This window comes from Oreochromis niloticus, linkage group LG23 (genome assembly GCF_001858045.2).
Source record: "Oreochromis niloticus isolate F11D_XX linkage group LG23, O_niloticus_UMD_NMBU, whole genome shotgun sequence".
NCBI classification, from domain to species: domain Eukaryota; kingdom Metazoa; phylum Chordata; class Actinopteri; order Cichliformes; family Cichlidae; genus Oreochromis; species Oreochromis niloticus.
In genome coordinates, this window is record NC_031986.2 from 20,443,142 (window position 1) to 20,468,287 (window position 25,146).

The 25,146-nt window shown below is 40.4% G+C and overlaps 1 protein-coding gene and 1 non-coding gene across 4 annotated transcripts in view; both read right to left on the reverse strand.

Moving 5' to 3' along the window:
* The window catches only part of nhej1 (nonhomologous end-joining factor 1), a 28,846-nt gene extending 9,665 nt beyond the window's left edge, over window positions 1–19,181 (reverse strand). For 2 of the 3 annotated variants that reach the window (XM_025903244.1, XM_019352228.2), the window contains exons 1-6: window positions 19,050–19,181; window positions 18,054–18,171; window positions 17,496–17,706; window positions 17,144–17,365; window positions 16,923–17,061; window positions 14,692–14,750 (exon numbers count right to left, since the gene is read on the reverse strand). In XM_025903244.1, the coding sequence (XP_025759029.1) occupies window positions 14,692–14,750; window positions 16,923–17,061; window positions 17,144–17,365; window positions 17,496–17,684 (609 nt within the window). In that variant the 5' untranslated portion in view covers window positions 17,685–17,706; window positions 18,054–18,171; window positions 19,050–19,181. Of the gene's footprint in view, window positions 1–14,691; window positions 14,751–16,922; window positions 17,062–17,143; window positions 17,366–17,495; window positions 17,710–18,053; window positions 18,172–19,049 lie in introns of all 3 variants that reach the window. The other variant, XM_005452280.2, reaches the window with a different exon arrangement.
* A 325-nt stretch (window positions 19,182–19,506) lies between these two features.
* On the reverse strand, window positions 19,507–19,579 carry trnar-ucg (transfer RNA arginine (anticodon UCG)). Its single transcript has one exon. It is a non-coding gene; the product is annotated as a tRNA-Arg (tRNA).
* Between the last annotated feature and the right edge of the window lie 5,567 nt (window positions 19,580–25,146).

The following is a 25,146-nucleotide window of genomic DNA, read 5'->3' on the forward strand; positions in this document are numbered from 1 at the left end:
GTTACCTTTAAGGGCAATAATAACTTCTCAAGTGTTAGGCCCAATATGACGACATAGCGAGAAGTCAACAAGTAAAGCGCCATCTGAGCCTTTCAGCACTCGTGTCGATTGTGAATTTCAGTCAAAACCTTTCACAAACCTCAAAAGCTTCTGACCCTTTGATATTTTGGTTCTCCCACTGTCGATACGTTGAAGTAAACACAGAACAACATAGAAATGAAACAAATAGATGGTAAATGGACTGGTTCTTAGAAAGCGCGTTTCCATTCTGCTTGAGCACTCACAGCACTTTATACTACATGCCTCATTCACCCATTCATACAAGCACTTATAGCTATGCCTTTTCTACCTAAGTGCTTTCTAACTAACATTCACACACATTCACAGTCAGATGAATGCATTGGAGAGCACCTTGGGGCTAGTATCTTGCCCAAAACCTACTGAGAAAAAAAATAAATGCATCGTAGAGCTTTACATAAATCCCAGGGTCCTGTCTGCTCTGACATTATCCATACCTTTGCTTCATTTACCTTTTACCTCTGCATGTCCTCAGTGACCGCTCGCTGTCGTCACGCCTCCCCTTAGGCTGATGTTAAAAGTTAACACAAAGCTGAACACTCACAATGACTTGTCAGTTGGGAAACCCAATGGGATTCCTCATAAGAACTCATGCAAACTTTCAAGATTTTCTTGAAGACGCATGAATGCATGCATATGGCTCCTGAATAAACACGCAGTATTTATGTTGATGGAATTTAATCTCTCTTTTCTGTATATTTTCGGATTTTTACACTCATCGACTGGACTTTTTCTTCCCCTTTAGTTAACAACTTATAAATTATTCACCAGCATGTTCAATAGTTTTAAAGCACACTGAAGTATCTTATCAGATTTTGCCAGATATTTTTTTTTTTATGTTTTCAAGTATAAATATCTGTATGGCTCTCCAAAATCCCCAGAGAGCAACTTTGTTCTCTCCACCATCAGCAGAGTCCAATGATAGGGAGTACACTCACTCGCAGATGCACAAACACAGCTGCAAGCAAATATTAGACCTTTTTCCAAGTCTGCCTGCAAAGCCCATGCATTAAAGTGCACGTCTCGGTAGACGAGTTTGCCGGCTCACGCATATCATACCTCCAATTGTCAGAGGTCGCTTAAAACCCGAGCGGACCCTTGAATTCTCTATTAGTCAAGTTTTGTTTCAGTGTTTTGCAGTGAATTAGTCGAGCTCACACCTGACAAAAGCTGATAAACTGAACCGTAAACTCTTTTTCTTGATGAAAGCTCCTCAATTTAGATCCGTTTCAGGTCCAGCTTGATGCCTCGCATGCTTACTCCACGCTGCTCTAAATGGGCTAATGAATTGCAGGAGTCAGCTGTCGCAAACTGCGCCCGATGTGTTCACATGCCAACAAACTCTACTGCTGCTGCCGATCCTGCCGCCGTGTTTTGTGCCCCTGCTCTCATGTTGCTCGCAGGCTCGTGATGTCTTTGCGGGATGCCGCTCTCGGCCGGTCCAGGCTGGGACATAGCCCAGAGGCCAGCAGCTGAAGAGGGAGGAAGCAGCCAGGCCACAGAGGGCCTAATTACAGACCCAGATCAGGGACAACCCTGTGGAAACTGTGCGCAACTGACAGAAGATGCAGCAGGATCTACTGTACGTACATGGTTTTGTTATGCAGTCTTTTGCTCCTTACGTAAAGAGGACAAACTGCGGCTGCAGATAATGATTATTTTCATTACATGATTAATAATGTAGCCTGTGTCGAAAAATAGCAGCATCACAAGTTCCCAGTGCCCAAGAGATGTTTCCACAAAGCCAAAGGTATTCAGTTTGCAGTGATACAAGCCAGAAACAAGCAGCAATTCCTCACATGTGAGGAGCTAAAGGCGGAGGTATTTTCTTCAGTGGTTGCTAATGGCTATGAGAATTTCAACTTTTCATCAGTCCTTCCATATATGCTACTTTCAAGGTATGTGGGCTAATTTTCTTTAGACCTTTCAAGAACATATATATATTTGAGTTTTAATTTTGTCAGTACTAAACAGTTTCTATTTGAGTCCAATGCCTTCAGCTTGACAGAAATCTGATGCAAAAAAAGTTTTCTCTGTTTGATTGTAGGGCCATTACCTTACAATATGAGGCGCCTTGAGGCAACTGTTGTTATGATTTGGTGTTTTATAAATAGAATTGAAATGAATTGAATTGACGTTCCAGCCATGTATTCCAGCCCTAACCATAACCTTATTCCTAACCTTAACCGGCACTTAAATGACGTGAAATAGTGTTTTCCAAAGTGATTTGAGGAAAATGAACGAACATGTGTGGAGTGATTCCAAACGGTTCTCACATTTCCTCATTTTTCCGATCTCGTTATTTAGGATCGTGTTGGGTGCCTGGAAGCGTAACATGTTCACGATTTGTCACCTAGCATAAAATATTACGCCTCGGGAGTGAGAACATGTTGAATGGAAAGTGCTCGAGTCAAAGGCAGTCAAATTTCTTTTAGGTTAATGAAGATGTTTCACCTCTTATCTGAAAGGCTTCTTGACTTTTAAAAAGCTGGTGGGGAGCGCCAGGCTTATATAAACTCTAGTGGGGTCGTCACCTTTGATGTGGTTCAAGCCACTTCCCAGCCTACCATCTCGTGAGTAAGGTCACAAGTGCTGAGGTGGCAATGGTGGTTAAATCTCCCAAGAAGCCAGTTTTTGTATGTGGGTATTGCTGGGTCTGACATGCACCAGGATGACTTTCTACCACATCAGGGAGGATGATAATGATGATGTTCTGTTCTTCACTGGTTCATGTCTGAAGGTCTTCACTGACTTAATGAAGGTCCAGTTTATGTTTCAAGTGCAACAAATGACTAGACGTGGGACTCAGACACATGACAATACAATACTATCACAATATTTCACTCCTGATACTATGTTACTGGAATTTTTAGCATTCTGCGACATGCTGGGTTTTTACAATAACAGATGTTGTGATTTATCACCTTTCTTCAACTGCAAATTACATCCTCGAAGTTAAACTTTGTCCATATCCGCTTTATCCAATAAGATAACGTTATCTCCCTTCAGTTATTTTTTTTTGATGCAAAAAGAGATTGTCAAGCAGAACAACACGTTCACTAAAAACCTGCCATAAATGTTGCCATAAGACAGAGTCAGTCTCCTATCAGTCTGTTATCAGACCGATATCAAACTGATAACAGTCTGGGAGTAAATCGGGTCAAGCTGGCAATTGCATGCAATCCATTTCTGATAATACAATAATTATCGGGGATCATCAAATCATCAGATATTACATATGTGTTGCTGTCTACATAGACAGAAATTCACATTTAACTATCACATTTGCACTCAGCCGCCTTCCTGTTCTGTAGAAATATAACTAAAATGCAACCAGCTGGCAGCCTGCTGAATGGAGTCTTGTCGAGTTTCTTATTGACAAAAACTCATTCAGACTAAAGACAACATCTTGGCAGTCTCTTTGCATTTGCATTGCATAAATTAGACAGCAACTACTTGCAAGCCTTCAGCAATCTCTCTCAGAGTGATTGCAGTCAATTCAAATCAGACTGCAACTGTTTGCAAAAAGGTTGCTTCCTATCAGGTGAGATGAGCCCTCTTGTTTGTAGTATTCCCAGAATTCATTTAATAAAATATCAATATTTGGTGTCCCTGTATTGATACAATATTACAATGTAGAATATTGTGGTACTATGCTGTATCGATTTTTTCCCCCCCACCTCTAAAGTGTGTAACGCCGATCTACACATCCTGAGAGAATGGTTACTGTCACATTTTCTTGTACAAAAACTTGTGAAGCACCCATAATGTTATTGATAAAATGACTCAGCTGACACAAGTTATTGTCTGTGAAGGTTCTGAGTCATCCAGGTCATCGTAGTCTAAGGAGCTTGGAAAGAAAAGCATCTGGACTCCTTTAAGTGTCTTGAAGACGTTTCACCTCTCATCCGAGAAGCTTCTTCTTCTAAGAGCAACTGGTGGAGGGTCCCAGATTTTTAAGCCCTATTGAGAGTGTCCCTAAGAGGGTCGTGAAAGATAGAGGAGTGAAATTAGCCATCTATGTCCACTGTGAATGACCATCTTTGAAAAGAGGGCAGGGCTTTAAGACACCAACTGTCTGTCATCTATAATCGAGTTTTGATATCCCTTCCCAGATGCCTTAACGCCCACTTACATCATGGGTCATTTGATCTTAGTAAGTCACATGATAGGGTGGGGCAAGGTCTCACAATGCAGTCACCTGAAACTTTGGCTGATAGTGACCCACACTCGTTTTCACACCTTGGCTCGTGTGATTAGGCAGAGGACCCATAGGGGGTCCGCAGCCCTCTTACGGACACTCCCAATAGAGCTTAAAAATCTGTGACTCTCCATGAATTGCTCTTAGAACTGAAGAAGCTCGGATGAGAGGTGAAACGTCTTCAAGAAGCTTTTCTTTTCAAGCTCCTTAGACACAAGTTACTCTATTAAAATAAATAAATGCAACTCTATCCACAGTCCAAAAACAACAAATGAACTAATTATGCAACAAAGACCAGAGAATCAGGAGAAAATGTCCAGTGAACATCTAGCCATTAATGGTTATTTAAAGTCTGCTTCACAAACAGACACTAAGACAGACAGTTTTACATTACGGACGTTGAAATATGTTAATAATTCTTCTATAATTTAGCATCTCATTTTGAAAGTTTTCAGATATTTCAATAATTTAAATACTCTGAGTGTTTGAAATAAGTATTTGAGATGTTTCACATTTCCTAATCATATTTAGTTTGAAACAGAAACATACACGTACCGGTGAATCTGATGACTTCACTGGTGGGAATTCCAGGATATATTATGTTTGGTAAAATTCTTAATTATTTTTTTTTTTTTTACATTTTATTTTTCCAGGTTTGTGGACTATCCATCCACAAAGTTTGTTGCAGAGACACCATTCAAGCAATAACTGGGTTACCAGCAGGGTGAATGCCATTATTGCCTATTCTAGCCCTCCCTATTCCATATGCCATATTGGATGTACATTCTGACTGGCTGACTGTGGTTCCTGACTCTCACTGAGTGAAACAGCTAGTAAAGAATACTAGCAAATATGAGCTAACTACTTGTCGAATGGTAGTAAAACTTTAAAAATGTGACACAAACCAGGAATGGAGACCGTTTCCTCTAAAAGTAAAAGTTGCTCCTTTTGAAACTTGTCGGCTGCAGTGCTGAGGAACAGCTTTTACTTTGAAGGTGAAGCTTCTCCATTTCTGGTCTGCAGCACACTTTTCACATTTTCACTACAGCTCTGAGACCAGCTGGACAGTGTTTGTAGACAAGTCTGCCACTTCCATGCAAACTATGACCGCAGCAATATGCTAGCAACCAAAGCAAGCACAAGGAGGTTTCTGCCAACGGTTTGGAGAATACATGATTTTCCATAGCAACAGGTGGTTGCCATGGGGCCACTGACTGGTCTGTAGGCCTGTGTTTTTGTGGCTTTCGTAGTCATTTTCCCTGTTGCTGCCCTCAACCTCCAATCACAACAGGTCAGGGAATACCAATTTTTGCCTCATGACTGGTAGTTGCCAAATGGTTCCAGACCAGTCTGTAGGCCTGTGTTACTTAACTAAAATTTTGGTGTTAAAATGATAAAAGCATACTGAAATATATTATTCACCCAAAATTCACCCGTAATTTTACTGAAACATAGAAAATTTGTTTTAAAAGAAGTAACAGGCAAGCAGGCAACACTCATTTTTGTATGGAAATGACTAAAAGCTTCAGTAAATGACAGAAAATTTTACAGACAAAAATAATCCGATAAATGCAAACAAAACCATAAAAAAATTATATAAATAAAGACACTATTCGGTCATTTTAGTCGCTACAATAGCTCAGTCACTTGATGAGTAACCAAGCAAAAACATTGGAAACAACTGAATATCGAGTCTTTAGATATCACCAAGAATATCAGGTTGAATACGGTGACCAAGAAGCTAAATATTCTCCATCACTTTGCTGCTAAAGAGTGTAAATGCTGCCTCTTTCCAGCCTCGCCTACTTACCACGTAGGCCCTGAATTCCTCAGGTTCATGACACAAAGTGCCGCACACCGCTGTTTATGAGCACAACGGTCAATGATTTACAGAGGAGAGACTTAAAGAGAGAAAAACCTTTCTCACCTTCCTCAAATCCTTCTTTCTTCCTGCTCCTACAATAACTGTCTTGTTTTCTCAGCCTCACATATGAAATTATAGAGTCCAGCGCGCCTCCACAGCAAAGAGAAAAAAGATACAGATGTTAAAACACACGGTTGCTTCTTCTAGATCTTCAGTTAAGATACATGTTGGATTATTTAGAGTCCTGGTGCTGTATTATAAACTGTTAATCACTCAAGACAGACTTTATCATGTCTTACATTCTTTTTATTGAAAGGCTTTTGTATATAATTTAGAGTACCTCGTGGGTTTTTGACGTTTTCTTCGTCATCCCCCCTTTGTTTTCCAGTTTGATATGCTAACACAAAATTACCCTAAAACTGTGAAACCATTTCCACACCAACATGTTTTTGCAGTCATTTAACTACATTTCCACCTCGCTGATATTTACTTTTAAATGGATATTGGATGTTTTAGTAGTAAAACTCAGGGCTTGTGCTTCAGTGTGGACCGATCCTGACTAATTCCTGACTTAAGGAAGACCATTAAAATTCAGCGACTTGTCACAACACATGTTGTTATGAAGCAAGTTTGGGGGTTTTTCTCGTATGTTTACAACAGTTTTTGATTTAAATTGTGGTTCATTGTACTTGCATCGATTCATTTCTGTTCCCATGGCTTCCAATAACACTCCTGGTCATATTTGTTTTTTTAAAGCTCCCTTATTCTGTTTTATGCTCCTTTTTACCCCAGGTTTTGCCTGCAGACATCACTCAGGGCTAATTCCTCAGCCTCCTTATCTGCATTTTTATCTGAATTTAAAAATATTTAATCCATATTAGAATTTACTGTTGACAGCAATAAACATAAAAAAGTTAAAGTCAGATTAAATGGGAGGACAAGTCCTGTTTTCCAACCATGAAAGCAGTTTTCATTTATGCAGTTTACTTGATTTATGCATTTCAGAAACTGTGCTTAAGCTTAAGGAGCTTTCAGCTTTGTCCTTTAATTTTCCCTCATTTGCAGACAGCAAACTGATCAATATCTGCAGCTTCTCCTCATTCTAAAAGTCATATTCAGCTGCTGAAAGTCGAAGTGTGTATTTTGGAATCGGTCAGGCTCTGTGGTCAGTGGATGCAAAAATTAAGTTTCCTGCCCTGCTCTTAACTTAGAGCCTCTGGTTGAAGCACACAGATATTAGGATTCAACTCCTCCTGTTGTACCAGCCGCACAGGGCTTCACGTGGAGCACGATGTAGCATTTAAGGATCATTTCCTCAGCAATTTGAACACACAACCGAATACAGTGCTTTTACTGGAGATGGAAAGCTGCACTGTAAAGAAGAAAGAAATAGTTTCTGATTCATTGTTTGTAAGCAGTTTCAAGCAAACCCAACTCAAACCTGACCAGGAAAACCTTCAATTTAAGCCAGAAAAGCTGGAAATTTGGAGTAAGGAATGCCAAATTTGGAAGCCGCAACATTTTGGCTCAATTATGTGAGTCTGTGCAGCTCAAGTGAGGTGTTTTGGTCAGAAGTGGCCACTAATTGTCAGTGGAGCTGTGAAGCCGCCGTCTCATGAAACAGGAAGCGGGCATCGTTCCCAAACAGTGACAATTCAGTTTAGAGTCAACAGCTGTGACGCTGCTGCTGGTGCTGCGAGTGCAGTGCCGAAAACTGCAGAGCATGCGTCACAATGACACACACATGCATGTAAAAGATAATAAACAGGGCCTGTGACACACTCACTCTCTCACACACACACACACACACACACACACACACACACACACACACACACACACACACACACCAACATTTGACTCTGAAAAACCAAAAGCATGCGTCACAAAATGCTTTGTGTGACACTCCCCTCTGCCAGGTCATCAGCTGCTGCCATCTGACTCACAATAACTTTGTACTTCCATCGTCGTGTGGACCCCGAGGCACATGAGGTCCCTCATCCTAACCCTCACCTAAAGTTAACTTGAACCCCAAGATATTAGGAACCTTCAAAAAAAAACTTCCCAACTTTATGTCACCCAAAGAAAAAAGAGAAATGAACAAGAAAGAAAAGCTCTCACTCTTAAAAAAGAAATCACTCGTTTTCATTTCACATTAAAATGAATTCATGTCACAAAACATCCTCACTTTAATTTATACAGGAGTCATATAAAGACATTATTTTAATCAAAAAAAGTCCCCACACACAATTCTGTGTAAAAGTTTTAGGCAGGTGAGGAAAAAATGCTGTAAACAAAGAATGTTTTCAGAAATATAAATAATTGTCTATTGGCCCCAAATGTGTTCTGCAGCAGGACAACAACCCCTAAACATACAAACATTAAGAACTAGCTTCAGCGTAAAGAAGAAGAACAAGTACTAGAAGGGATGGTATGGCCCCCACAGAGCCCTGATCTCAACATCATGGAGTGTGTCTGGGATTACATGAAGACACAGAAGGATGTGAGGAAGCCTACATCCACAGACGATCTGTGGTTAGTTCTCCAAGATGTTTGGAACAACCAACCAACCGAGTTTCTTCAAAAACTGTGTGCAAGTGTACCTAGAAGAACTGTTTTGAAGGCAAAGGATGGTTACACCAAATATTGATTTGATTTAGATTTCTCTTTTGTTCATTCACTGCATTTTGTTGATTGATGAAAATAAATGATTAACACTTCCATTCTTGAAAGCATTCTTTGTTTACAGCATTTTTTCCTCACCTAACTAAAACTTTTGCACAGTACAGGTACTGTACCTTCGCAGTACATTATCCATCTTATATCTATCTAATATCCAGACAGACAGACAAACAGACAGACAATATACCAGTGTTACGCATTTAAAATACAAATTATGAGAAACTGTATTCCGTTACAGTTACCGTAACCTTAAATAGCTGATAATTAGAATACAGTTACTTTGTTGAAATAAATGGTTTACATGGCTGTCTTTTCCTGTTTCATATGTTAGGCCAGGGGTGTCCAATTCCAGTCCTCAAGAGCTACTGTCCTGCAGCTTTTAGATGCATCCTTGTTCCGACACACCTGTATCAAATGAATGGCTTGTTACCAGGCCTTTGCCAAACCTGATGGCATGGTGAAGAGGTAATCCAACCATCTGATTTAGCTGTGTTGGAGTACAGATTCACCTAAAAGCTGCAGGACAGTAGCTCTCGAGGACTGGAGTTGGACACCCCTGCGTTAGGCTATCCCCTCTCTACCCCCCTCTCTAATTTTGGTAATTCCACGCATTGCCGGAAACTTAAACAAAACACGAAATAAGAGGCTCTAATGTAAGCGTCCTGTTAATGTTGGTGGTGTCAGTTACACAATGGACCCGGAAGCCAGCACAACGGAGCCAGCAGTGCCCGGGCAGGAATGCATTTCTTACTTGGAAATTTCGACACCACTTCATATTTAAAGAAGAAAGGGATGGGCGAAATCTCACCGTACAATGCCAACTCTGTTTGCCAGCAACCAAGCTGCTCTCAGCGTCAAAAGACTCCAACCTAAAGAAACATCTGGAAGTAAGTTCTTTTTTTTTAAAACTAACACTAACTAAGGCCTACTGCCTTGTTTTAGTTGTGGTAGCTACCTGGGTTATGTGCCACTTCAGTAACTTCGATGTACTACTGCTGTGTGATTTATTACTATTACTGAAGGCTGCATTACAACCTGCTAGCTGCAAATAATCATGCACAGTTCTGAAAGCAGACAGAAAGGAAACCTATTACTGATACAGAAATAGTTTTCTATACGAGATCACTGCAAAAAGTGCAGCCTTACCTAATGTCGACCCTACTGTTACTCATTTTATATTAAGATTTAAAAATCTTTCAGAACTGCACATGATTATTTGCAGCTAGCAGGTTGTAATGCAGCCTTTAGTAATAGTAATAAATCACACAGCAATAGTACATTCATGTAATTCTAAAAAGCATGACAATATATCAAGTAATCCAAAGTATTCAGAATACGTTACTCACATTAAGTAACTTAGTGGAATACGTTACAAACTATATTTTGTGCCCGTAGTGGAAAACATTTTAAAAGTAACCTTGCCAACACTGTATATATAAAATATATAAATTAATGTTACAGATGTTGGAAAAGGTTGTAATTGTACAAAAAAACCCCAACTGATCACTTTTAAATAATAGCCTTAAATTTACCAATACCCAGTACTTTATAAAAAGGGTTTTTCAATTTACAATAGGTCCTCACTTTATAAACAACGGTCCTAAGTTTAAAAAACAAAGCAAAACCAAACATAATTTTATGAAAAAAAGTCCTCACTTTCTAAATAAAATATGGTCCCAGCCTTACGAAAAAGTGTTTACTTGATAAACAAAGTATTTTGCAAAAATCACACCTTACACAAAAAAAGTCCTCAACAAGGAAACCTCTCAATTTTGAAAAAGTTCTAATTTTACAAAAATTATCCCTATTTTTCAAAACTAAAAAAAAAAACCCACAAAAACAACGGCACTTTATAGAAAAGCGTTCTCACTTTACTAAAACATTCACTTTTTAAAAAAGGCTCTTAACCTCATATTAAACAATGGCCAATATTTTACACAAAGAAATGTCCAAAACTCCCTAGTTTTTAAAAACAGGGCTTCTCACTTTACAAAAAGAAAAAGAGAAAAAAAATAAGTGCTAATCTTATAAAACATGTATTTTAAAAAGGGGGGTTTACAAAAAAACATCTACACTTTTAAAAATGGCTCTTGATGTCCTGATGTTACAAAAGAAATAAAAAAATCTTTACACAACAGGTAACAGAGGGCAGCAAAAAATATCCTCACTCTGTAAAACTGGTCCTCACAGATGCAAAGGACAGACACACACCGTCCAAATTTAGGTCCTAAAGGGAAGCTGATGTGATCCTAAAAGGATTTGAACACTTTTTTTTTTCATCCTCTGGCTCCATGACCAGCTTTAGCCTGTGCCCAAGTTAAATCCCAGTGTGTGTGTGTGTGTGTGTGTGTGTGTGTGTGTGTGTGTGTGTGTGTGTGTGTGTGTGTGTGTGTGTGTGTGTCAGTGGGAAGCACAGACTAATTCCACCCATGTAAATGTTGACCTGAGCTGGGTGGGGTGTTTGTGTGGTGACTGAGTGGGGAGGGGCTTTGCATGGAAAGCTGCAGTAGAAAATAAAAGCTGCAGTTCCTGTCATCGTCGTCTCCCTCTCACTGTCCCTCTGCCCTTTACTCCCCTTAATGTGGGAAACCAGAGGCCACAAATGGTACACACACATGTACACGCACACACACACATGTACACGCACACACACACATGTACACGCACACACACATGTACACGCACACACACATGGAAACGGTAAAGGAGAGGGTGATGAGGCGGACGATTTCTGAAGATATTGCTCTGTGCCGCTCTGTGTTGGCACTGTGCATGTAAATAACTGTGTAAATGTCAAAGAAGTTCAAGTTCAAGGAAGAAAAGCTGAAGCTGAAACTGAAGCCGGGTGTTTTTGTTGTTTCGTTGTTTTGGGGTTTTTTTTTTTGTTTTTTTTTTAAACAGCAACAGTGCACAAATACAGACTGTGTGTTGTACCTGCGGCTCTGATCCGTCTGTTACTGTGACATTTTTGGAAACGGGCTCATTCATTATCTGGCAGAGAGCTAGAGAAGATTGCTGACGCCGTGACGTCAGGAGAGTAAAAAAGAAACTAAATATAAGTATGATGGGCTGCCGTGGACGTTCTCATGGTGATAGAGATGCCGACACAAACACAACACAGGGATGGCACATTCATGGACATGCACACGTACAGGTATGCAAAAGCCTGACCCTGATAGATAAATACTACACACACATGCTAAACACACATACACAAATAGCAGTCTATCCATCGCGTGTGTGATTCTCTGCTTGACGCATCGCGGCAACATTTTTCCCAGACACATTTTATTTCAGTTTGGACTTTGGTCTGAGGGCGGCCTGGTCACAGCCCGGTGTAATTTGCCATGAGAGAAGAAGACTTTGATCTACTGCAGCACTTTTCTTCTTCTTCTGTGGTTTCTGACTGTCCACTTCACCCAGCCTGGCTCAACACTGTGATTGCCCGCCCCCCCCCAAAAAAAATCAGAAAATAGAGCTTCCACTGTAACCCTGATGTAACTTTCCATGAGTCATCATCGTACCTGAGTTGGAGCTTTTCCACCGAATGAAACTGTGATTCTTTCCTGGTTTGTCCTTTTACACAAACAGCATCAACAAACAGGCTGCTTCCCTCCCCAAAAACCACCTGATGACACACAAGCAAGCACTGCAGCATCTTCCCCGCACATTCACCTGAGACAGGAAATTTCCCTGAGAGCTATAAAAACCCCACGACGTGCAAGAAGGCATCTTTTAACACCTCTGGAGACAGTGGATCTTATTCACAGATAGACCGCGCGTACGAACCTTCGACCAAATCTGTGACTCATCTGTATTTTCTTACCACAGTTTATTTGAACAAATTTAAAAACTTCCACAGACCATGCATACGCACAAGGGATGAAGGTCCAAAAAATAGAATTAAATAAATAAATACATAGAAGATGTTTAAGTAAAAGGTAAAATGCACAAAATACTGCCTAAAAAGCTGCAAGCGGAAGTTTTAATTCAATATACTTAGACTTTCTTTGGAAGATGTTCTAAAAGGTAACAAAGTGGAGATGTTTGGCCACAACGCACAAGCCCAAACACAGCATATCAGTACTGGGGTGATGATTTGGGAACCTTGCAGTCATTGAGTTGACCATGAATTACTCTGTATACCAAAGTATTTTAGAGTCAAACGTGAGGACATCTGGGTCATGATACAGGACAATGATCTGAACCACAGTGTCAAATCTACAACAAAATGACTGAAAAGAAAAGAATCAAGTGCTGCAATGATCCAGTCAAAGTCTGGACCTCAACCTGACTGAAAAGCTGTGTTGGGACCTTAAGAGAGCTGTGCATGAACTCAAGCAACACTATAAAGAAGAGTAGGCTAAAATCCCTCCACTACAAGCTTCTGAATCATGGTGTACTTACTTAAGATACACCAGCTAACATTAGCTCAGGGGACAAAAAAAAAAAAAAAAAAAGTCTACTTATCGTTAAAGTCATCCAAGGATATCTCCTTGCACACCACAGTCAGCCCATAAAACACTGATAATCCATCTAATGGACACTGATTGGTCTTAAGGATTTACAACAGGACACATGGATTTCGATGGTGCTCGTTTTCAGATGATAAGTAGGCATTAGATACTAAGTTAAGGTGCAACAGAAACTTCTGTGTGCATAAGAAGCAGTTGGTTGTAATGGCCGACAATGCTGCTGCTACTGTAAATTGAATCAGAGGATGCAGTAAAGTGGGTCATGATGCTGCAACATCCTTTTTACCACAACTGAAACCTGTAAAAACCCACATGTGAAACTCTATTCTTTGTAGGTACCTCTGTAAATATGACCAAGTCCACTGCAAACTTTAGTGGTGATCCAATATCAAGTAAACACAGGGCTGATTTTTTTCAAATACCTTTAACCTATAAAGGTAGCTTATGTAGATGAGAACAGCGTGTCATGACTTATGAGATGAATCATCAGTGATTTGCAAATTCTGAACACATTTTAATGTGTCTGTATCAATCAGATCCCAATATATAGATATTTTGATCGACTCTATTTCCCGTGAAAGAAGAAAGACAGACAGACACTTTTTTTTGTTGTTTTTAGGTTGAATAATTGACAAACAATGAAATGGAATAATACATTCATTCAGCTATTTTCGTTTTCGTCTGAGTACTGCTGTTTGTAACACAGAAGACATTTAAATGTCTGAGAGATCCAAAGGTTGAAACATCTGGATCCAAAAAACAGTAACAAAACCATCTGTATGCCACCTAATGGTTCATTCTGTCCCTTAAAATTAAATATTTATTTATTTCCTCTCTTCCTTTTTACCACAAACAGTATGACTAATGTATTTGAAGGTGGACAAATGTCAAGGCAGCAGGGATGTGGGTATCAAAACTCAAGTGGAAACTGTGTGAAACACACACTGAAGTGTTAATGTAATAAAAATATAAAAATAACCAGTCGTATCCGTCCTGAAAAATTCAACAGGTGCATCTGAAACCCCGACCACACACACAGAGTGGAGGTCAGGGGTCAGCAAAGTAAGAGATGAGAAATTCCACACCTGAATACAGTACACACACACACACACACACACACACACACACACACACACACACACACACACACACACACACACACACACACACACACACACACACACGGGAACTTAACCTCACCTCATCCTGATTGGCAGGAAGTGGCACACAACGATTATTGAGCGCGTCACGAGGCTCAAGTTCCAGCGACCGCAGTGGTTTATCACAAGGAAGCTCACCACAGCAGGTTAATGACGAGGAATGGAGCTCAAACTACAGGCTGTGTGTGTGTGTGTGTGTGTGTGTGTGTGTGTGTGTGTGTGACCTCTCACCTTTGCAATGAAGTCTTCTCTGTGGGTTTGCTCCTCAAACACATCTGTCTGCAGCCGTTCTGGGTTCAAAAAGACACATCTGGATTATAATCATGATATCATGACCCTCCACAGTGATCAGACTGAGGGGACAAAAGCATCTAAACAGTTAGCAACCTATGGGGAAGTACCAAAAACTGCAGTTCCGCTAATCTCAACTACAGGATGGCTCCACAAGTGAGTGAGCACCCATAGGCTGTGTCCCAATTCAGGGGCTGCATCCTTTGCAGGATCCGGCCCACGTAGACCACGAAGGCCGGATCCTCCGAAAACCGAGAAGGCTGGAAGTGCGAGGCTGTGAAATGGGACGGTCTAGCCTTCAGATATGCGTCACCAGCTGTCTCGATGGAGTTTAATAAACTCAGCCGTCTGCTCCTTGCTCCATAAAATATAACACGACATTGGAGGAAATTCTCTACCATCTCACACTTCTGTTTAATCAGTTTTCTGTTTGACGTTTATTCAGCTGTGTGAAAACTATAACTTATCTCAGCCAAACCGATTTACTTAGGAACAAATAAAAATAACATACAATAACATTTTGAAGGTATCTAAGTGACTTATGTATCATGTTTAACCTGGGTAGCCAAAGAGCGCACGGGGTTTGAAAACTGCAAAAATACATTTTGTTCTCTATGAACAGTTTTCCAGTTCATGATAGCTGTGCAAAGGTGATTTTGTTTTTTTATAACTCAGATGATTAAATTATATTAAGGTTCAAAGTCGTGGAGGCTGATTGTGATCATCAGCGTTTGTGTTGCCGGCCCCTTTTAGAGTACATTAATGCATTTATCTGACAACAGCCTGGTGTAAGGTACAGACTGAGCTTATCATGGTGAACTAAAGCTAAACTAAATGTAAAACTGAATTTTTTTTAAAACAAAGCATTTAATTTAAAGAAAAACAAAAACTAGACTTCAGAAAACACAAAACTGCACTGCACACTAAATTTAAATATGAATTAATGTGCCTTTGTTTTAAGACCTGTCCATAGCAGATCTTAAAATGAGATAAATACAAGCTCTGGTGGACAACAACACACAAACCACTACACTAACTCATTCTTTATTCAGTAGAAAAAAAACTAACAAAAATGCAGACACAGTGAATAAAAAATGCATCATTTAGTTTAAGACCTAATCGGTCTCTTACATCATTATGGAGGAACCTTACTCAACTCTTATTTACAGCGGCCCCCACCTCAGCACTGGACCATCCTGTTACAGATTTGCTGCTGTGCTGTGGATCATTGTCATGTTAAATGACCCAGTTGGAGCCAAGTTTTAGCTGCCGGACAGACAGCCTAACATCTGACTCCAAAATACTTTGGTATACAGAGGAGATGGTTGAAGCTGCCCAGGTCCTTTGGCTGCAAAACAAGCCCAAATCATGACCCCCTCCTCCACCGTGCCAACAGTACAGTCTGAGATGGAGCTCTTGGGTTTTGTTTTGTTTTTTACACTTTCACTGAGCATTGCACAGTCTGACCTTGGGGGGAATGTTTTCCACTTGTGGATTATCTTTTTCTTGCTGTTCCTTACTGTTCCTGCTATTGCTGAAGTCTTCCCAACTCTGCATCGTGTTAACACACACCTGAACTTCTTCTTTAGAGGTGCTCACACTCGCTAATGCGCAATGAATCAAATGCATTTGATTAGCAGCACCTGGCTGTTACGTATACTTGTTTTGTCTGCAAGCCGGGTTACGCAAACGCGCACCTGTAAAAACCCCAATAGTATGTTGTTAAACTGCGCATACACTGAATGTTGATTGGTTGACAAATGAGCTGGAAAAGGAAGGTGCAAACATTTCTCCATTTGGGAGTTCACCAGGAACTGCAGCGGACACCTTTCATTCTTTTTTAACATTCTGTTTCACTTCAGCTCTTGGGCCAACACAGTACAAGTGAGGCCCACACACTGGCTGCACCCCATAATTTGGACACTGCCCCCATCTGTGTATTTAGTTTGTCCACACACTGTTTCTGTATTTTGCTTAGATGTTGTTAAATTAATTACAGCGCAGCTCGCTAACCAATATGTTTGCTTCAGACTTCAACACACCAGCCCAAAAAGCAGTGGGTAATGTGATGGTGGATTCCCCAGCTTTCACCTGGTGCATATCACAGTCACATTACGACAGACCAGGAAGTGCTGCTGGAAATGCTGCGACCTTACAAACAGCCTCTGTACCTCTGCTGAGCGTGGCTCCATTCTCTCTGTAGTCCTGGATCTCAGCGTCCTTCCTCACCAGCAGACCCCCCAGCTGCTCTACCTGCTTCTGCAGCAGGCGGCTCATCGTCAGCAGGGGGCGCACCAGCTGAATGCACACCTGAAGAAACACACAAAACAGTCAGACAGCCCAGCCGCCACGGTTAGGGTTTAAAAAAGAAATCTGAAAGGCAGGGACGTACCAAAGCTACTGGGGCAGGGGTGCAGTGAAACTCCCAGTAGAAAGGGAGCCCTGCCAGCTCACTCTTCAGCCTCATGTTGATGCTACCGTCCTCCTGTCTCGTCAGCGAGATCTGAACCTCGTTTTCAGTCTGGCTGCCGACTCCCGCCAGGCAGGGCTTAACCACCTCACACAGGTGAGTGAAGAAGGCTTTGACTGGGGCTCGCAAACGCCTGTTAAGCTCCTGATGATGAAGAACAAGAATGTATTCATCAAACACAGGTTTTTGCTCATCTGGCTTTTAAGAACAGTAAGAATAAAGATTTCCTGCTAAGTAAAGGCCTCGCAGGTTATCTGTTCACATTCGTGCATACCTGTGATCTGCTCTGGATGTCTGCTGTGTCCATCCTCTCCTCCCACACACAGTGCATGTCGGTGAGCAGGATATGGTACGCCGTCTCACCGAACCAGCTCTTGGCCAGGAGCTGGCACCCACTGATGCTCACGGGAAGCCAGGGACGCCGGAGGAGGATGTCCTCAGCAGGAGCTCCGCTTCCCTCCATCAGGGAAAACAGGATGAAAGAGCTACTTAAAGGCAGGGTGGAGATGTTGTATTATCATTATTATTTTTATTATTATTATTATCATTAGCATTATTGTTATTATTATTATTATTATTAATATTACTAGTATTCCAACTCTTACAACAGAATGTTGAATGTTGCTTTGATACAATAAAAAGGTTTGCACTAAAAACAGTAATTAAAACAACAAAAAGGCATTTTCTTTCACAATAAAAGCACCTGTTATCACAGGACTCGTAGCCATATTTGAGAGTCAAAGCACGCAGGAGCTGCTGTTTCTGAAAGTGAATGCCAGTGAACACATGGTCTAATTTCCTTTTATATCAAAAATGTTTTCTAATCACTCACCTCTGAGGAATGCGCCCCCAAAAGCCTGGGCTGAGCTCTGCTGAAGCCGCGTTTTATAGACGCAGCGCCGGCCGCATAATCACCCCACTGCAGGAGGTTCAGACCGCAGTGGCAGCTCCTGTTTTCGGGGAAGGAAGTCGAGTGTTTCTCGTCAGTAAGTCATTAGAAACACACGACACAACACAGAGGTTGACTCAGGATCATTTAGAAAACTCAAAAACACCAAATCAGCCACTTTATGACACCAGTTTACACCCAAAGGACGGTGGACGCACATGCCAGCGGTTTTCTCGGTCGTCTCGTCCAAACTCCGTTCAAAAAATTAGGAATTTAAAATCCCACTGCTCCTTATCACATACTGGTACGAGTCATCGTGTTATTTTAGAGCATACACACATGGGTAGCAGCTACTCTTTAACTCGGTAACCATCTAGCCTGTATAATAATTAACATAGCATTTCCAGAGACTTAAAACATGCAACGATCATTGTCAGAATTCAAAGACGAAGCATGAAGAAAAATATAAAAATAAAGACACTGAACACGAGTGTTAAAAAGAAATGTGTGTTGCTAGGTGTATTAATAATATAAAAGGGATTGTAGACGTGGTTTTTCTCACCCTTTTGAGCTTATAACCTAGTAACAAATGACCCGAAAACCAAACTATATTTAAAAATCTAACATTTTTGAGGTTTCAACGTTTCTCATAAAATATAATGAATATTTAGTTTATAACTAACTTCAGTTCACATCGATAGTTCAAATTTTTTAACTCGGCAACAATCTACACGATACTAGAGACAAATTTACTACAAAATGTTTCACTTTTAGCTCTGAATTGCCAGACTTCAAGGTCTGGTACTCAAGGTGTAAGTTAAGCTAATTTTTTGTGTCTCTACAGTTGTAAACGCGCTAAAGTGAAGTTCGGTTATTATTCTAACCCGACAGCTCCTAACACACATAGAGACACTGAGAAAAACGGTACTTTAAACGTACTAAAGCTTGCAACAACACATGCTGCTGCTCCTCAGTCAGTTCCTGTTGACAGTTAAGAATTCCAACACCGACGACAAACAGCGGCGCTTTTAAAAGGTTCCGCCAGTCTTAAAATAAATAAATAAATAAAACAGCCTCTTAAATTTTACTAGTAAAAAATGTTTTATTTCATGCACCCGTTAAACACTTAATGTACTTCATAACAGTGAAATTTAAATGTTTCGTATTAGCTTTTATCAAGTTTTATATTTTTGATTTATTTAATGTGCATATTTTTGAAATTCCTTTTTCTGTAAGAAAAAAAAATCAATGAAACAGTCAGGCTGATTAGACATCAGTCCCGAACTGCGTTCCTCTTTTAAAATCGGCCATTTATGTGTAATGGTAGATTGGCTTCTGGTTCTTCCCTCATTTACCGACACATAAGACCAGAATTTCTCTGTAGCAAACATATAACCAACCACGAAGGGACTCGAACCCTCAATCTTCTGATCCGAAGTCAGACGCCTTATCCATTAGGCCACGTGGTCTTCGATAAGTGCCCTGGACAGTGGCCAGATGCCGTCAGCTGGAAGTCCTGGTGATTCACTATCTGAAATAGTGTCACTTTTCTCTCATTTATCACTCTCTACAACAGTGGTTCTCAAACTTTTCACGAGTACCACCTCATAAAATATATGGCTCTTAAAGTACCACCCTTATGACCGACATTAAAGTACAGTAGTACAGGCCTATTTAACACCACATACAGTTTACACAAGACAATTTTATTTCTTATATGAATGTTATTTATTTTAACTGCCATAAACAGGATGTGACAAGTGCTAATAATAACAACTGTACTGCATTAAAACATTCACAGAAGGTGGGATATCCAGTCTTTAAGTGATGATGTATGAACTCTGCTTCCAGGTCCAAACTACTCTGCTTTTATTAAGGCTGTTGTGTTTTATCATTTTTAATGCTTTGTGTCTTGTTCCATTTAATCTGAACAAGCCCCTTAAAAAAAGGCAGTGATCACTGTCGGCCTCTCTCGGTTTTTATTACCACGATTCATCGGCAGCACGTTTTATAGCTCAGTTTTTAAAACCTTACGACGTAGCTACAGCCCTTGTGCTACAGCTCTTGAGGTTGTGACTCCTGTCTAAATCAGTCGGCGCAGCATGTCCAACAAACAAATGTGATGTGAAACTGTGAATGAAAACAAAACTAAGGCTTTAAAGGATATTTATGTTGGTTTTGCATCTTTCCAGAGTGTGTTTGTGGGTATTTTTTCGTTATTATGTCATTTTATGATTTCTTGGAATCTGTTTTGCATCTTCCTGTCCTCACTTCTTAGTGTTTTAAGATAAAGCCCATGCAGTAGCATCTTCAGCAAATGTATAGAGGAACCAGAAGGATCCAAAGACACTCAAACCCCCAAACTTCCCATCTGAGCTCAGGCCAGCTGAATAATACGACATAAGAATACTTTTCTCGTGCTCTAAAACAGGGGTGCCGAACTCCAGGCCTCGAGGGACAGTGTCCAGCAGGTTTTAGATCTCACCCTGGGTCAACACACCTGAATAAAATGATTAGTTCATTACCAGGCCTCTGGAGAACTTCAAGACATGTTGAAGAGGTCATTTAGCCATTTAAATCAGCTGTGCTGGATCAAGGACACATCTAAAACCTGCAGGACACCGGCCCTTGAGGCCTGGAGCTTGACACCTGTGCTCTAAAAAGTAGTCTCAGTTGATTGGATGTCCAGAATAGATCCACTGTTCTTTGGTCAGTGAATCCTGGAAAACAAAAACTGTTGTTTGACCACTCTTCTTGCAGGTTGGTTAGCTCAGGTGGGTAGAGCATGGTGCTGAAACAGCCAAGGTCATGGGTTCAAGCCCCATACTGGCCACTAAAGTGCTTGAGTGAGCTCAGGTGTGTAGTAGCTGAGTGCACTTGAGCACATTTCTTGTTACCAATTAGGCTTCATTAACAAGAAATAGCAAAAAGAAGTCAGAAATACTCCACATGAGTGCTTTTATATGTAACATTCCTGAAAACAATAACAGCAGTGTCAGGCGACAAGGAATATATATGACTGCTTCCACCTCTATCTGCAGAGCTCATCAGCCGAACTCTACAGCTGGCTTCAGATCAGACGATTCAGGCCACGAGTCAGATAACTAGAATATGGTGCTGATAACACACAAGGTTATGGGTTCAATCGCCATACCCGCTGTTTAAGTGTTCCCTGGGTAACAAACAAGTTTCATAATCCCATTCTTAAAAGAGTCATTTATATAGCTTTTTAATAAATTCTCTTATAGTTAAAAAAAAAAAATGCAGTCCTGTGCAAAAAGCCACCCCTCATTTATCTGTACTTTCATTCACCAGGCTCTCCGTGATGGTGGGTAAGAGATGGGAATGTAAATGTGCATGTAGCTTCACTCGGCTAGCAGAGTGGTCACGTTAAAGTGAGCTACACGTGAAAGTTTTCAGCCATGTGGATTTTTTGTAATACTTTGTCATTTCATTCATTCAGCACAGCTGTCCAGCTCTTTCAAATGCAGATAAAAATAACGTGTTTTTCCCACTGTGGAGCTCACCTTCTTTAACCACAGCACCGGAAATGACTTCAGGTTCCCATTTGTGCCACATGATATACAAACAAACCCCCCCCCAAAAAAACGGACTCTAATGATATTTTATATCTGGATCTGGATCTTGTCAAGTGCCTAAATGCACTGAGCTGCTGCCATGTGATTGGCTGATTATACAGTTGAGTTAACATGCTGATGGTTTTGGTTATTTTGTGTAGAATAACCTTTGCATATTTAACGAAATCGTGCGAAATTTAAATGTCATAATATAAATTTTTTCCCAGTCCAGTTATTTGGACACAGGAGGAACCATAGTGGCACAGCCGCTCAAATGTCACCTTGTACGTACTTTAAGAAGTTTGTAAAACTTCTTAAAGTATGTGCCGTGAAAACAAGTGCAGAGTGCAGGCTTTTGTTATCTGCCCTGTTGAAGCCCATTTTAATATACTTGACCATCATTTTGAGTTATTGTTTGTTTTATTTATGGGGATATAGTACATTTGTTTTATTCATTTCATTGTTCAGTAAAATTCTTTTAAATGTTTAGTCAAAGGTTTATGATTTGTTTCTGATTTGTAAAAGAATAAACTGCAGAGTTTTAAATAGCTCTATATAGCATTATTAGTGAATTGAACTTAAGATCAATTGGTTGATCTTGCAGAGATGTGATGTGATATTTTATATCTTTATAGGGTACTTTTTTATGTTATCAATACACACTATAGTTGTAAGAATCATAGTCACCTCCACCAAAGAGCGGATGTGCTTGTTAGCATGTGCTTCATTCTGTTTGCAAACACAACAGCTGGAAAAGATTTGAATGAACTTTGATCATACTTTGTAGGGCTGCAGAGTGGGTATTGTGGTTTCTGCTCCTCTACCTCTCAGACGTTTAATTGGTCACTTTTGCTATTGAAACTGTGGGAGTGGCTAAAAGAAACTTTAATCATAAACAACATTCTGGTCCACACTCTGTACCAGTCAGTGGCAGTACTGGATGTGTGGGCATACAGTGGGTACGCTGCTCAGATCAAACAGTCTGCCCCACATTTCACAGCAATACTGGGGCCCACAGTGGGCAGTTCACAGTGGGCCATATGAGTCTGCCCAAAGTGCAACCATGTGGTTGCTGGGGAAATGTTGTCTGGCATTAATATCAGCACACAAATGTGAGCCAGGAGCTTCGTGGCATAGGTTTTCATGGCTGAGCAGCTCCTGTGGGTGTGATGTGGATGTTACCCAGTATGTTTGTCCATACACACTCATTAGCCACTGGCATTAGTTTGGACCTGATGTTGTATCCAGAGCTGTCTTAATTCTTTGTGGCACAGATTCAACAAGAAACCAGTTTGAGATGATTTCAGCTCTGTGACAAGGTGTGTTATCCTGCTAGAAGCAGCCATCACTAAATTGGTATCAATTTCTTCTATTGTCCACTTTTGATGAGCCTGTGTGAATTCTAGCCTCAGTTTCTTTTCATGAGCAGTGAAATAGGTGTATCTAATAAAGTGGCCTATGACTGTAGCATAGCTACGATATATATTCACATTATGACATCTATATTTTTATTAAATATGCACAGATTTTCAAATCAGCACAGATTTGACATATTTAACGCGTGTTACGTCTCGTATGATCTCTGACAAGTGTGCCTCTATGAGGAAATAAGACTCTCTAAAGGTGGGCAGTTGTCAGTTTTTTGGTCATTAGAGGAAAACGGAGCATGTTTTTCTAAAATATTAATTTATTTAATAAGACTTAGACAGATAATTGTAATGATAAATTGAAATAAGAGTAAAGTGTATAAAGTCATAACAGCACCCTGTCTGTGTCACTCATACACAATCTTAGTGTCCAGGTTTAGTTGAACCAGGAGAGGGCGACATTGCTCTTCTTATGTATGATTTCCATGTATTTCCTACAATATGAGTCACATGGGACTGCAACATTCCTGAACCCACTCCAAAGATAATAACTTTTTAAACAAAGATGATGTTTGAAAGCTTGAAGTCTGTGTGTGTGCGCGTACGCACGTGCGTTTATATGCTACATGTGAATATGCATTAGCTTGTTGTTGACAAAAGAATAAAACTGAAAACATTTGCTCTGGGCCACCTTTTGCAGAGGAACAATATTGTTTGATTCCATTTTTTCTGAAGTTTTTATTGATTGATTCAGTTAAATAAAATCAGCGTGAGCATTTAGTGCCATTCTACCAAAAGAAACAAATACCACCTCAGGGGAATCTGAAGTCATGTGTAGTGCTGTGGTTAAAGACCTGAGTGCTGCAATTGAAATATGTATAACACTTTCCTCATCTACATTTAAAACAGCTGCAAAAGAACATGTGCACTCAATGAAGATGTCTTTAGGCTACGTTCACAAAGCAGGCGAAAGCGCATCAAATCCGACTTTTTTCAAGGTTAAAGTTTCTTTATTTTTGACCCTATGTGACCCATATCCGATCATGGTATGACAGTTTGAACTGCACAAATATTTTCAAATCCGACCTAGGTCACTTTCGTATGTGGTACTGAATCCGATACATATCTGATGTTTTAGAAAGCGACTGCTGTTTGAATGGGTGACGTCTCCCAGCAAACAGTCAGTATGTCTGTGCAAATACTCAGTGTAACTTATAGAAAAACACTCACATTCAGTTTGTGTTTTCTTTGCAACACTAGAAAGGCTGCAGAGTCGGGACTCAGATCTGCAGCAACACCTTCATTGTTATTATTATTAGGGCCCAAGCACTGACAGTGCGAAGGCCCTATTGTATCTGCTCCATTTCTTCTTCTTATTATTATTATTCAGGCAAAACAAGGGCCTTTTTGAGGGCCTAAACATGCTCAAAAACTCGTGAAATTTTGCACACATGCCAGGTCTGGTGAAAAATTTTGTATTGTAATGGTTTTACATATGAGCACTGGGAAATGGCTCTAGAGCGCCACCTATGCGTTGTTAAATGCAGCCCTACCACCACATCGTTTGAGCTACATGTATGAAATCTGGCACACATGTGTATCATGCCAAGACGAACAAAAAAGTCACTGAGCCCATTGACTCAAACCCAACAGGAAGTCCGCCATTTGGAAGTGAAGGTGACATTTTGGCTCTAATGTTGCCATTTCCATGCCTCGAACTTTTTCTAACTCCTCCTTGGGATTTGGTCATATAAGCTTAATCTTTGGTCAGTGTCAACTACACACCTGGGCCATGTTAAATTGTGGAGCTTTTGAGTTTTCGGGATACGGTGAGGCCGTGGCGCCATGGCGAATTTCGATGATCCGCCATGAAAATCTTATTGCCTCTCATTCCCTCATACATTGTCCGACCTGGACCAAAGAGCATACATATGATAAGGCTCCACCCCTGAACAAATTTCAACTACCATATTTGACATCAGGGAGAGCGCCACTTACTGGCAACAGGAAATGTCATGTTTTACACTTTGGGGTACAGTATAGTGATGGGTGACATCTGAAACCTCAAATTTCTCAAGGACAGCCTTAAGG